At 36.4% G+C, this 15,787-nt stretch overlaps 1 protein-coding gene across 3 annotated transcripts in view; it reads left to right on the forward strand.

Annotated features, from left to right (window-relative positions):
* The window catches only part of CTTNBP2 (cortactin binding protein 2), a 76,726-nt gene that overhangs the window by 19,995 nt on the left and 40,944 nt on the right, over positions 1–15,787 (forward strand). For all 3 annotated transcript variants that reach the window (XM_085528026.1, XM_032442906.2, XM_015853526.3), the window contains exon 3: positions 14,060–14,284. In XM_085528026.1, the coding sequence (XP_085384152.1) occupies positions 14,060–14,284 (225 nt within the window). The remainder of the gene's footprint in view (positions 1–14,059; positions 14,285–15,787) is intronic.

Below are 15,787 nucleotides of genomic sequence, written 5' to 3' on the forward strand. Positions count from 1 at the left end.
AGGAAAGTGCTCCAGCCCTCTGACCATCTCCACAGCCCTCCTCTAGACCCACACCAACAGCTCCATGTCCTTCTTGTGGTGGGGGCCCCAGAACTGGACACAGTACTCCAAGTATGGGGTCCCATGAGAGCAGAGTAGAGAGGCAGAATCACCTCCTTCCTGCTGGTCACACTTTTCTTGATGCCACCTAGGATATGGTTGGCCTTCTGGGCTGCAAGCGCACACCACTGGCTCATATTGAGTCTTTCATCAACTGATACCTGCAAATCCTTCTCCTCAGGGCTGTTCTCAAGCCTTTCTCTGCCCAACCTGTATCTGTGGTTGGGATTGCTCCTGCCCAGGTGTAGGCTCTTGCACTTGCTCACTTTTAAGCCAGTTTTGAATGTCTATGAGTATTCAGATGTATATATGCACGTATGTGTGAAAGAGTTACTTGGATGAATGTACCTTAGTATTCAGATCAAGAGTATACTTCTGGAAACACACTCCTCCCTGTCCCTGACTTTGATTTGCCTCACAGACTACCCTCAGACTATGTGAAGTCATCTTCTTTTGGATGAAACTTAAATCAAAAAGTCTATGTTAGAAGCAACCATAATATTCTTCCAGATGATGAGACCAGAGATGGTCCGGACTAATGCCTCCTTTCTAATGCATGGAGAGCAGGCACGCCTTTAGCACCAATTGTATCGCTGTATGTACTTGTTCTTGTTGTGGTGCACCGCCTGCTGATTTAGGTAAAGTCATTGGATACCTACACATATCTGTGTCATCTTGTATAAGTGTAATAGGAAGTACATACTGTTGGGTCTAGATCACAAACAAAACACCTTTATATCTCCCTGTATTCATTTTCTAAAAACCAAAATACCCCAACAAATTCTACAGTTATGATTACACTTGAATTTAAGACAGATGAATATTGCTTGTAAAACTGCTAGATGACTGTAGAGTGCTCTTCTGGAGTCTTTCTTCCCAAAGGGCAGAATACCTTTTATGCTCAAGCTAGTTTGATTTCAGGTCTAGAGCTGGGTATTGTGGAAGGCTGGAATTGATTAAGGACTGAAGCACATAGTTCTACTATAATCTGAATGAAAATATCAAATATTTTGATGAAATTATCATGTGTAAATATTTCTGTACTCCACTTGCTATTATTTAGGCATGCGTGAAGATCAAGCAATATTTTGAAAATCTTACTGTATCATATTCTGTTTATCACAACAGACAACCAACAACTTTTTTTTAGTAGGTAACCTAGATTGATTATGGAAATTTGATATTTCAATTATGCAAAATGTTTGCATGTTCATGCATGGCTCTGCATGCCATTAATGCCTGAGCTATTCCTCAGGGGAAAGAAAAATTAAATAAAAAGGAAGAACCAAAACCTCAGCTAAATAATAAGCTGCTTTAGAAGGGGAGCTGTAGAAACTTGCAAGCTGTGCTTACATAACTTGACCTGTCTGCTTCCTGGTAAGTTCTAGCTGGTAAAAAATCTTCCTTCACTTGGCCAAGGCAGACTTTGCCTATTGCAAACTGAGCTTTTAATCAAGGTTTTTTTGTTTTGTCAGGTAGAGCTTTTGCATCCTTTTTATGTTATTACCTTCTACATGTTCTTATGGGACGGTGCTTCTTTTTTGCTTCTGCACTATAATTTAAATGTTGAAATAGAATTGTTAGTTGTGTTTATATAAAAGTTTTTATCCCTAACAGAAAGTCAACAAGAGTTGTACTATAATGTCTAAAGCTTCTGGAGTGAACTTCAGGGTCGAAGAGGAAGAAATCTGAGAGCTGTCAAGAAAAGGGGGAATGAAGCTATATACAGCTTGGCTGTTCACAAATAGACTGTAAAAATTACATTTACAGTGTGTGATCTGTCAAGGAAAGCTATGCTGCCTATAAATTATTGAGAGCCTGACTTGCAGCAGTTCTGCTGAGTTGTGAATTTAAAATTCAAACCTGAACTTCTGTAAGAATCTCATTGTTCTCCCATACCAAAGAACAGAGCTAGAAGCACACAGAAGGCAGCTTTAGGGGTTTCTGGCAGCCAGTAAGACAGACTGTTTCATAGACGGCGTCTTTGAAAAATGGTAATTAAGTAGAAGGACGAGCAGAAGATGTTAAACTATATGTAGCGAAGGTTGTAGACAGCATGATGGTGATCACTGGCTTTGGTGGCAGAAGTCAGCTGTGAAAAAGAATCATAGAATGGCTTAGGTTGGAAGGTATCATGAAGATCATTATCTTCATCTTGTTCGTGCTGTGGGCTGGGCTGCCAACCAGCAGATCAGGGCCCCAATCCAACCTGGCCTTGAATGTCTCCAGAGATTTGGAGAAAAAAATCCACGGCTTTTCTGGGTAACATATTCATGAGCCTGACCACACATTGAATTTCCCAATAACATTTAACCTAAAGTTCCCTTCTTTTAGTTTGCATCCATCCCCTTTGTCCTGTCAGTATCTTCCCATGTAAAAAAAATTGGTCTCCCTCCTGTTTATAACTTCTCTCAAGTACTGCAGGGATCCAGTGAGGACTCCATGACTAAGTACACAGTAAGAAAATGGCTTTGCTATGTCTAATTTAAAGAAAGCAATTCATACTTCTTGAGACAGCAAATTCTAACACTGCAGTTTAGGAAATGTGTAAAATGTTATCCTCTAAAATGTTTTTGTTTGTGTCTGGTTTTTGTTGTTGCATAAAAGGAACAATCTTATACTGTATTCTTGCTATTGCCAGAGGCTGTTAGAATAGTTTAGAAGCATTATTTATAGAAATGGTGGGTTGTCTTTATGTATTAATGGCCTATGTAAAATATAAGATGTTGTAAAGGGTTTTGATTGCCCATCACAGTATTTATTTTTCTATATCTTCATGGTTTTCTATAATAATAGCTCTAGAAGTCGGTGTGGATATTTAATAGTCTTTTCACGATAAAGGTATCAAGCAGATTTTCCTTAACAGACTTATTTGATATGAAAGGGAGCCAAATCTTACCTTTTCCAATAGAAGCTGGGGATATAGCAGCTGCAGTTCCTTAACTGATTAACTTTGAGAGATCCTATATTTTTGATGCCTAAATGGACTCTTCTTGAAGCTATTGACAAAGTAAGCTTTTATTAGGGCTACGTTACTTCATCTGTTATTTATTTGTTATTTGCCAAAGGGAGGTAGGAGGTACTGAATAAAGCCAAACATTTGGTAAACTATATTTGAACACTCCTTTATGTATGTTGATTACCAAGGTTAAACTTCACTACTCATGGAGAAGTCTTTATTCCAGACTTTCCTAATAGGAGACCAGCAGTATGAAACTAGTATGAAATTGCTGGAAACTTTCCTTTCAGCAGTGAGTGTTAAACTGATTATATTCTCTTTTTGTTTTTGACATAAGATCTGAATGTCTTTGTTGTTGCCAGACATGTAAGTACTAACGTAGCTGGAACTATTCTGCTGGTTGCGTATCTGGGTAATTGCATTTCCTTTCCTACTTGATTCCTCCTACACCCATTTGATCTTCTTGTGTAATCCATCTTAAACTACTTTAGTAGATATGTATGCAGTATTTGTGAAAATAATGTTAAAAACCCTAGCATCATGTTACTGCAACTACTTATTGGTTTCTGTGATCTTTATAAATAATGCAGCTGTGACTTCACTGTTACAGTGACTTCTATAAAGTGTTTTATCTGGTTGCTATCATTATTCATGTTGCTGAGAACCAGAAATGTAACTGGGGCATCCTGTGCATCCTGCTGTATTAATTGTAACTTTCCGTTTTTAGTTAAGGAATGACAAATAGTGCAGTTCATTTTGTTGATGGTGGCACTGAGGTGCAACCCATACATAAGGGCTGCTTTCCCTTCTTTGTGCATCTGTGCATCTTATTGTATTGCTTCTTCTGATTTTTGAAGATTGAGGTCTGTTCTTGGTTCTTTTGTATTTTTATAAAAGTATTTCTGTTATTAAAAAGAGATTTGATTGGTATCACTCTCAGAAATATATATATATTCAGAAATATTTACATAGCAGTAATTCTTGTGGTGTTTGGGTCTATGTCCCCATGCCTTTCTCCTTCCTTCTCTGTTTAGGGGCTGTTGTAAGCAGTGGGTGGTTCTCCCAGAGAGACGTCTGTCTTAGCAGATCTGGCAGAGTGCTGCAATCACTCACTGCGAGCTCTGTTACAGCGGCCAGCATTCCTTTTGTTCAGATAAATGGAAAATTTGAGAAAACAGAGCAATAGCAATTATAGATTTTCCTCTGTGAAACAGCAGAATACAATTTTAGCTAGTTAATGTGGAATTGTTAACTGCTATATGACAGTTGTAAAATTGGTAATTTTAAAGTAATGGTATCTGTGAAGAGAGAACTATCTTGAAATGTGCTGGAAGGTTTTTTTTAAGGGCCATAACATTGAGAATGCAGGTGAGGATTCTGTTTACTTCAGTGTTTCATTCTAGAAATTAAATATACTTAGCTAGCTGTATTCATTCAGTCAGTCTCTTCTCCAGGAACAGTAGCAAGAATATATTATCTCCAAGGAGAATTTTATATTACACTCAACATTTTCCTTTCAAAATGAATACTAGAAAAATAATTTGAAAACTCTGAATTTTCTTCCTGTGTCTCAAACAGATCCTTGCTGTTGAGCATAGTACACACACTATTTGCTGACTTAATTAATTTGTTTTGGTAATCATGTAACAGTTAACTAAAATGTCATCCCATATTACTGTATGAGATTTTGATTATTTGAAAATATGAAAGTCTGAATGCTGTCAATGGAAAAAGAATTGCAGATTGATTTAGTTATGTTTACAGTTTTTGTTAAACCTTTGGTACATTTTGTCTGTGGCTGAACTGAAGAAGCATTTAACCTAAACAGAGAGGTTAAAGTGCTCTTTTTGTTAGACATGAAGTCAGAGTTCCTTCAGTACTTCTGAAAATATGACTGTCAGATTTCCAGGCAGAGAATTATGAATTGATTTGCATGATTTTGAACTATAAAGTTGAATCTGCAAAGAGGTCTAGACAAAGCATTTGTTTAAAGTAACCAGAAAGTTTAATTCTCTTCCTTTGAGAATCCTCCAGGCTGAAAATCTGTATTATTTTCAGAAACAATAAATATCTGGGTGGTTAAATAATCACAGTATAGAACAATAATACATCCTTACAAAATATTGGCCTATAACTTTCAAATGTTTAAGCATCAGACAACAAAGCCGTCATAAAATTGGCTGAATGTCATCTTTATGTAGAACATCTGGATGATTATTCTCAATTAAAGCCATATGTTGTGACATGATTTGAGCTTTTTCTTTTTCCTTGTGTAGGAGTTCTATACAAGGCCCGAGTTTCACCTTTAACATTTGTAAAAAGTTAAGAATCTTTTATGTTTGCTATCTTTTTCTTTTATTATTCTGTTAGTGGTGATTTGTTAGTAACTGATCTTAGCTTTGGAATAGGTGGCCTTTATGGTTTTTAGATACTTTCCCCACCCCCACCTCCCCACCTCAAAATTGGGGGTTTTCATTACTTTGAGGGGGAAAACTAGTGAAGAAGAACTGGAAGCATATTTCTATCTATTCAGTCTTTACCTCTGAATTTCTGTCAGGTAACATGGGGAATGACCATTTGCCATGAAACTGAGAAATTTCGCTTTGCTGTTCTCATCAGCTTCTATGTAAGACCTGATTTTGTATGCCTTAAAGTGATGTTTTTGTGTGTCTTCTTGAATGGAGGTTACCAGTGATAGCCTTGTAAAACAACATATAGTCACATATTTTCCGGGTAAAAGAAAAGAACAATACCAAAAAATCAACTATTTAAGAGCTTAGATTTCAAGCTATGTGATTCTGACAGAAAGAGACACTTTGCAAGTTACACATTTTTGAAGAGAAATATGAAAGAGTGAATAGTGCAACTTTTGGTTGTTTCCAGTATCGCAGGGGCTCATGCTCAGGAGAAATAACTATGTCTCCACTTTGATACATTCTACTTCATGGTAGAGAGTTCCACTGATGCATTGGCATAGCTGGTGATTGAGCAGGCCTTGGCTGTTACGCAGCACTGCCATAAGATAGTTTTGAATGCTTCTTATGAATGTGTATGCCTTCTATTAAAAGTGACTGAAGAGGTCTGTTTTCTTTACCACTTCTTGTCTTAAATTCTTTTGCGATTCTGATCAGTGATCTATGGAGAGCATTTTTTTTATAGTATGAATTTCTATTGCTCCATTAGACCATAATCCACCCAGATATTGATTTTATTTAACTTGCTTAATTTTGACATATTATTTCTCAATTCCTTTTACTGTTTTCATCCTTTCTGAAGTAGCAACCTGTTAGATAATCATCACTCTTCAGAGTTTCCATTTTTTCAGCCTCATTAACATCCTAAAAGTTTACACACAAGTTCTTCTCTTATAGTATTTGACTTACTACTAAAAACAGATGGAATACATTCATCAAATGCTTTTGACATAAAATTCAATTTGTTAAAATGTAACTTCCTTTTAGACTTTGCATAGATATGAGTATCACAGTGATGAAGAGAGGAGGTTTGTTAAGGTTTGTTAACATCATAGTTAAGTTCCAAGGAGTAGGTGACCATCAAGTAAGTAGTCATTAACAAAAACCAGGCTGCAGGATGCTCTTTCTTCAGTAGGCAGTGACATCTGCATTTACACTTTAAGTCTGCTCTGCGGAACATTAAATGTATAGCATCTCATGTGATACTTTGAAAACATTCACTTACACCTGCATAAAAAGCCCCTGCACCTTCATTCTTAATTAATCATAATATAACGTACTTTTTAATGAATATATATTCATTGATAATTCTGTTTTGCTTAAACAAATAGTTCCAACAAATTGTTTCAAGACAATACCACCGAATAAGATTTATAAATATGGTCTGTTTCAACCACTTTCCTCTCTTAAGATGTCTGTTATCTTTTCAATTTTATTTACAAACCAGAATTTACCCCACTTTAATGTAACATGTAAAAGAAGGTTCTACTGCCTTCTGTGCTAGTTAGCATTAGAAGGCTTTTTGCCACTTCCTAATGCATATATCAAAAGAAGATATTAGTATGTACCTATCAACATCTGCTGAAACAATTTTAGTATATGTGGAAAAGGAAATTAGTCAGAGGAACAAATGCTCTTGAAAGGAAGGAAATTTTGTATAAGGGTTCTGGAGCAGCCTTAATTCAGTTCAGTTGTTCCACAGCAGCGTAGGACACGCAGTCCCACTTTTGATGTTTATCACCAGCTGCTGCATGGAAGACTTGGACCTGCTGAACTTTTAACTTGGCGGATAAATGAAGGGGAGACACTGAAATGTGTTGGGCACAAATTGCAGCATTAACCTTTAAAGTGTTATTGCTTATTCTGCTGCTGATAATGGAAGCTTGTTTCAGGAAATGTGTACAATAAATATCAAATTAGATTATTACTGAAAAGAGGAGTTAACAATGTAGTTTATACTATGTGGTTATTTTTTCATTTTTTTCTCATTGGGCTTATTTCTTGCTTATGTTTTAATTCATTGTGTTTGTTGTTTTCTTTAGTTCTGCCTTTTGCTTTAGTTCCACAGTAAGACAGATACTGTTGGAAGGTCTTGCTTGCTGCCTTGTATTCATGTTTAAACAGCGGGGAATTGGAAGAAGCTAAGTTGGAAGCTACTTTGAGAGATAACTTTATCCACTCTTCAGCTTCATGAGCAGGACAAATGTCAAGGATGGATCATGTTGCTGAGTGTCTTGTCCAGTTTACTCCTGAAGATCTCACATTGATATGCTATACATTCTCCCTGGGCAACACATTCCAGTGCCTATCTATCACTGAGAATAATTTGTGTTCCACCAGAACTCCCCTCTGTACATCACAGGAGGACTGCTACTTGTCCATTCTGCATGCAGACCTCTAACATGGTTTTCCATGGTTGTCTCTGTTTTATACTGAAGAGTCCTATTTCTGCTTGGCTCTCTATCATAGAGAAGCCATCTTGTGTCTTTCGTCGTTTTCCTGTCTGAAGTCGTTTTTCAGGTCTGCTTTGTTTTTATGAAGTCTGTCCTTGATCTTGCATAGAACTACAGACTAGCCTTACTCACAGAGAACATCAGGCTCCTGTTCTGTAAGTGGTAGCTGCAGTCTTATTTCAGTCTCCTTGCTTCAAATCCTGTGTAAGGATTTAAAAGTTGTGTATAAATGTGTTGTTCTTCCTGGGCTGAATTTGAAAGCTGTTGTAATTCTGTCTCACTTTTACCCTACTACAATAGAGAATTTAATGAATTAACCACTTAAAGTTGTTGGGTTTTATCTGCTTTTAAATATGCTTACCTTCATTAGCAGTTCTCCAGTTTCCTATTGGAGGATTTGTCTTAAGTAATAATTTTGCAAAACGGTGGCATATGTAGCAAAACTATAATTTCCCACAGACATCTTAATACACCTTTAAATATTTTTAATCTCAGTTCTGTAATTAAAAAGGTAGTTGATGTGCAGGAGAAAAAAGCGGACAGCTTATAAATTCATACAGCACCTCTTACACTATAGCAGTTGTGATTACCTGCTATAGTGGATGCATATTTTTTTGGTTTTGAAAATCTTCTGTTTGAAAATACCTTCAGTTAATTATTTGCAAGTAGACATTTTAAATGTTATTTTCTCTATATATTGCTGTGCAATTGAAGTTAATGTCAGGCACTACTAATGCTGTTTTAGCACAGACACCAAATTATGCGGAGACTATTTTAGAGGATTAATGACCCGTGTGACATTAGGCTGCACATTCCCCAGATAACGAGTGCCATCAAAAGCAGATATCCTGGTATTGCTATGAGCTGTTATGACATTAAACTCGGTGCTGAAAGATGTAAGAGAATTTTCTGGTTTTAGTATTTCTGTTTCTCCTGTTTACTGGGGAAGTGCAAAGGGACAGAGCTATCATAAACTAAAGAAATAAAGTGCAAAACTATTATGATTATAATTTTTATACATTTCCATAATTGTTTTCATCAGGGATTGTTTTGTTTTTAGCTTAAGATATTCTGATTTATCCCCTTTCTTTCTCTTCTCCCCAATTTGCTACTGCAAGAACATGCATCCACCTCACATGCCTTGGCACAGCTGTTTGTCAGCTGCCCTGTGAAGAAAACTGTGGGGTGGATCCTGCTGAAAAGTTGTTTAGGAAAAGAAGGTAGCTCCTGTTTGTGTCTCTCCCTCAGTTTGTTACCAGTGCTGCCCCACAGGAAGCTTTCCCAGGACCGCAGAGTGGACAAAGCAGGATGTCAGTGCTCTGCTGTTGCTGTGGAAACAGAGCTTCATGCAGTCAAAAAACACCTATGTTTTTATGATGTATTTCATTCACATACCAGAAGTTCTGGTCTTAGGTGTGCTCAAAGATTCTACCACATTGGCTAAGCTAAGTTCATAAGCAAGCACCTGGCTCCAGCATTCACAAGTTGGCTGTTTTTACATCAGAGATCTCTTAGAGTAAGATGCAATAGATATACCTCAGACAGTGTTACACAGAAAACATTTTATTACCTCAGAAAATTGATGATTCTCACTCAAAAGAATGCCAACACGGGAAGTAAGAAAACGCGGCACTTCCTTCTGCACAAAAACATTTATACCCATTTGGAATTGTGTTTTAGGTATTGTCAAGGTGATCGTGATCCAGCCTGTGTTCTCTTTCCACTTCATGGTGCTCCTTTTGGCAGACAAGTATGGAAGTGGTATTCTTTGCCTAAGTCAGGCCGGTCTTATGCTTCTTAAAGCTTAAAAGAGGCCCTACTGAAAAGGACCATGGATGTTATGTCTGGGAAGGAGCGTGCTCGGTTCTGTCCTGTTTCTTTCTTAGGGTTTTTTGTTGTACTTTTGTTTTAATTTTCCATGTGCTCGAGCAAGTATCGATGTATAGTAGCCACTTCAGAAGCCTGGGGCTAACAGCAGATTTCTAATAATGGTGTTAGATGTCTGTTCAAATGTTAGCAGTTCTCTTTGCTTAACGCAATGATGTCTGGAAAATTGTAATTACAAATGAATGCCCAACATTTTGGCAGTGTTCCATGAAGTGCTGAAGTTTATTTCAAAATATCCTGGTTGTCTTTTCTTTTAAAATGTTTCATTATTAATGTAAACTTTTAACAATTGGCAAATTTGATGTGAATCATAACGTTGGGATTATTATAGGTAGTGATGTATAGGAAGAGCTGATATACTTTCACTCTTAGTTGAAGTGCATTATTCATGTTTGTTAGTCTAAGGTTACATACATCATTTTGATGAAGCAGGGGTTTATTATAGTAATATTAATATGCATGTGCTTAAATTTGACAAGTATAGATCTTAGAATTGTAGAATGGTTAATGTTTTAAGGGCCTTGTAAAGATCATCTAGCCCAGCAGCCATGCCATGAGCAGGGACATCACGGGACATCACTCACTGGGTCAGCTTGCCCATGGTCTGAACCAATCAGGCCTTAAACACTTCCAGGAATGGGTTATCTGGGCAACCTGTGTCAGCATCCCACTACCCTCAAAGTGAAGAATTTCTTCTTAATGCCTAATCTAAATCTACCCTAAATCAGTTTAAAACTCAGTATGACCTTCTGATATTCTCTGCTATTTGCATTGTCAGTAGGATATATAAGAAGCTACTAAGAAAGTGGCCACTGTGATTCAGGAGAAGTTGAAATAGTGTGATTTACTGGATTTTGTGTTGACGTCTTCCAGTTAAAAAATAAATTAAAAGAACAACAAAACACCACAGCTCATCTGAGTGTGGTACACTTTTTTTTTTTACTTTTGCAGCTGTTAGATGTTTTTAAAATAAAAAGCCAATTTGCAGGAGAGTAAAGTAGATGATCTGAGTAAAATTTTCAATTTTAAGTGAAAGCCAACAGACGTTTTAATTTTCCTGTAAGACTGATGAATTTCCTGACCTCTTCTCTTAGGGTGTATGAGCAATTAATATGTCTTGAAAGCAGAAAATGTATTAAGAATATTTTTAGAACTATCCTTGGTGCAGAATATTCATTTACTGTTTCGCAGCTTCTGCTGTGGCAATGATAGAGTGCCATGCCTGTGAGAGCCTCTGATGCTTTGGTACACTTAAGTGCCTTGGCAGCCTCAATTGGTGTTTTGACATCCTTCACTCAGTGTTTTTCTTTATGGTGTGTTTCTTTTTCTTTCTTTTTTAATGCTCTTTTATTTAAGGCATCTATTTTTAACCTGCTTTCTATTTTTATTTTTCTATGGCATGACAAGTTCCAGAAATACACTTATTAGCATTGGGTTTCAGTCTGACAGAGTACTAAGTCTCACGTACAGTGAAAGGCTCTATCAGTGCCTGATAACTGCTGACACATGTTCAGCTTAGAGGAGACAATGGAGATTACGTGCAGCTCTGTCCATCCCTGCTGATGTGTTTGAGACTAGAGCAAAACACAAATAGTGATGTTAACATTCATCTCTGATAAAAACGTCTTCTTGGGTATGGAACAGATAGCCATAGGTTATGGTAGTTTCTTCCATCAGACAGGACTTGCTTCAGGACCAGCACTGCAGCTTCCAAGACAGAACAGTAAAAACTGAGAATACAGGCAAATGTTAATGAGTGCTGGATTGAAATCTCAGTAGATAAATGGGAGACTTCAGTCAAAATGATGTCGTTCTCACCTTTCTGTTCCATTCATTTTTCTGAGCTATGTATAACAATATAACACAGACTGCTTCAGATCTGAAGTCCATCTGGCCAAGTATCCTGTGGATACTTGGAGTTACTGGATGCCTCACAGTTCTTTTATTAAATAAGTAAACTGTCATCATTTATTCTCCTTCCTTGTTTATGACCTTACACAGAAAGTAGGTGTTTATATTCCCTTCAGTCTTCTCTAAGAAAAACATCCATAGCGTGGATCATTCCTAATGTGGAAACTGTTCCAAACTTCTGGTTGTCTTTCTTGTCCTTCTTTCTTACCTAATTCTGATACAACTCTTCTTAAGTTGAGAATGGTAATTGCATGCACAGTCCAAGATTCAAACAAAACATCAATTATACAGTTGCAACACAACAGTTACTCTCTTGTCCTTTATTTTTCTCTTTGCTGATCTCTGGACTTCAGAATGAAGCTCTGATGGGTTTTGTGTGTTTTTTTTCTTATTTTTTAACCTACAGCTGAACTCCTACCTTGATATTACTTCCTTTTCTTTGATGGCTCACTCTCCTTATATAAACTGAGAGGCTTTTACGCTGCTGATGTTTTATGTATGGATTGTGCCTCCATCTCTATTTAAATTCTTAACCTTTTGTGTTTGTCATCTTGTTTGTCTGCTTAGTGCTTTAGTCCATTAAGTGTTAGGGCTGGCTTTGGTTTTGTTTCCTTTCCTGCATAAAGGTTGAATTCCTAAGCTATGCAATTCCTGTAACTCCTGTGTATAAAGCCACAAGCTGTAATATAGTCTCTCCCCAATAAGTATTGTATTTTATTTTAAAACATAATATATACATTGAGGCTTTGAAATGTTAGACTAGTTAGAGGTTATTTGTAGTGCAAATATGTGAATATTTTCTGGTTTAATTTATTCCATCAAATTTGAAAGTAGATGTAAATGTTTTCAAGCATCAGAGTAATCAGGAACACTTGCATCTGCTGCAACTAAATTATCTTTTACTTTTGAATTTCTTCCAAAGTTTCAGTGTTGTACACTATGTAAATGCAAAAGGTGGGAATTCACTAAGATGCATTATTTGTAGCTTGCCCCTGGAGAGTTTTTTTCACATAATTCTTACCTTCTTTGATTTCCAATGCTCTGAATGGGTCTTACCTTTTATGGCCTTCTATTCATATGTTGAAGTTATAAAATCAGGCTATTGGAAGGGCATCCAAACCTATTTCATTAGCCTCTTCTGCCCCTTCCTCCTGCTTTACCCCTCAAAATTTGCTTGTTCTTCCTCAGGTTTTGCTTATTACTCACTGAACTTCCTGAGTTTGAAATAACTCTCACATTTAATGTATATATATGTATGTTATTTTTGAGATTCCTCTTTCTGATAGCATTTCTCCCCACTGTTTTTTGTTCTGATTTTTGAAACATACATTAAAGTGATGCTTTGATGATTAGTTTGATTTTACGGTAACAAGCCTTCACTTCCTAAGTTTGTACTCTAAGCTACTTAAGAGTACTTCCTTCTGCTTTCTGTTACATCTGCGAGCATGAAAACACCACAACAAAATTTTTCGATTTAGGATAATTTTTTGTTTAGTTTTCTTCTTTCGTTTTCTTTTGTTTCATAAATTAGGTGAGACTTCAGCCTGAGGTTTGGGAACACTATTTTTTATTTAAAAAAAAAATTAGAAGCCATTATTGATTTGTGGCCTTCTTATGTAGTGTGTATTAAATGTTTCAAAATACATTTAATCTGAATTTGATCTTGTTGGGCTAAAGAACCAAAAAATTATCAAGCAAAATTACATCCAATCTTTACTGTGTAATATTTTGGTTTTCTAAAAGTAGTATGGTACTGTATTTTGGAAATGGAATTGTGCTGGGGATTTGGGGAGGGTCTTGGTGACATTTTTGCTCTCTGCTTCTCTGTGATTGTTTCTTATGCAAATCTCTGTATGTTTGACGATACCATCAATTCTTCTTTAATTTTAAAAATACTTATTTTGTTATTGTAAAAATGCTTCAGGAGTTTATTGCTTGCCTTTAACTAACATTTTAATACACCAAAGTAGGAAACTGCTTTAGAATGTTGTTCTTCCCTTTACCTCTCAGTTGAGCGTCTGTTACTTCTGAAACTGTTCCAAGCTGAAATTTCTGTACTAAATTGAGAAGCAGGAGGTTTTACTTAGCAAGTTGTATTGATTGTAATGAAATGTCTGCAGCACATCAGCCCAAGTCTATTAGAAATTGGAAATACCTAAAGGAAATACTTAAAAAACATAACTTTCCTTGTTGTTAGGGCCTGTTCTGTGTGTTCTTGTATTCCAAAAAATACATTTAGTTTTATTCCCTTATCTTGTGTTTTTTTCTTTTATTAGGCACGACGCAAAGAAGTTTTTATCCAGGAACGATATGGAAGGTTTAATCTGAGTGACCCATTCCTGGCTCTTCAGAGAGACTTTGAGGCAGGGGCTGGTGAGAAAGAAAGGAAGCCAATCTGCATGAACCCGCTGTCCATTCTAGAAGCTGTTATGGCTCACTGCAGGAAAATGCAAGAAAGAATGTCAGCTCAGTTGGCTGCTTCTGAAAACAGACAAAAGAAGGTACCCTGCTACCATTTTTTTTCCCCCTTTTTCTCTTCCTGAATTGTTCTTTCATGTCACTTTTTAATTTGTGCCTTTGTCTAACTTATCATCTCAAGTGTTGAAAATGTATCGCTTAGTTGTTATATATAGTGAGGTGCTAGTTTTCGGCTGATGTTTTGTGTACACCTCATGTGTTCCATAAATGTAACTCTAATTAAGGAATAAATAAAATAGAACAGTACAAGTCATATTAAAAAGCAAGCTGGTATATCCACATGGGAGAGACCTTGACTTATCCTGCACAACTTGCTCTAGGTGTCACTTTCTGAGTGGGAAATTGAACCAGATGACCTCCAGAGATTCAGTCTTAACCAGTCTGTGATTCTGTGATAGCTTCCTTCACATTCTGAATAGTTTCTTATGTCAGTGCATAGCCATAAGTCCGTCCGTGTACATATGTTGTTCATCCATCTTTTTAGAAAGAGTGTCTTAGAGTATGGAGGTACGAATGCATGTAAGATGACCTTATATATTAGAAACGTATCTCAAAGTCAGAATATTGCTATGTAAATTTGATTAGCAGTGTCTAAATCTACAGGAACAGAAGAGGATGATTTTGTCCCTTGTTTCCTAGAAGAAAACATGATTCTTTTTTTTTCTTTATACCATAATTTTAAATCTCTCAATCTTTATTTTGTAGTCTCTCTTACCTTGAAAAATACCTAAACGTCTATTACACATAATTCTAAAGTTTACAACTTTTAAACTAAACTTGAAAGCTACTCTTGGAACAAAAAAATAAAAAATGTTTTATTGCTTTTAAACTGTTAGTATGCCAACTTTTTTATTCCTATAACGAATAGGAAATTTGAGTGAGAACAGGACTTGAAAATTTGCTGGCTGGTATTAAACAAGCGTGTGTGTGATTTATGTCTTTCTCTTTGAAATCCAAATAGAAATACTGCTTGAACAGGGCATCCTCTTAAGCTTTTTGGTTTGTAGCAACAGTTGTCATTTCTTTCAGCCATCTTCACTAGCCCCTATGTAACATATTCATTCAGTGTTTTACATTTCCTTGGTTCCTCATTTTCTTGTCCACCACTCTCTTCAGTAGAGGGTAATAAAGGTATTTGGAGGGATTTCTAGAATTGTTCAACAAAATATGGTGACCCTGTGTAAGGAAAAAAAATGTTAGCCCAGACAAATGCGACCTAAAGACTCAGCCAGCTGTACTTTCTCTAAGAGTGGTTCTTCCTTCTCTAGACATGTGACACTCGTATCTTTCTGTTTCAAATTGCCTATTACACTAAGTGATGAGGTGTTTGTACAGTTGTGCTTATTTTCTATGGATATTACTGGAATCAAGCAGGCTCACAGTGAACTCATTTTTGTGGAAACTTACTGTCTATATATAGTGACCCTGAAACATTCTTTGGATAAAATGATTATTTGATACTTAAAAAGTCAGAACAATGTGCAAGGACACACAAAGGAAAATGAAGAGGTGCACAAATGACTATG

Source organism: Coturnix japonica, chromosome 1, assembly GCF_054131305.1.
Source record: "Coturnix japonica strain WE chromosome 1, WE-NBRP24, whole genome shotgun sequence".
NCBI classification, from domain to species: Eukaryota; Metazoa; Chordata; class Aves; order Galliformes; family Phasianidae; genus Coturnix; species Coturnix japonica.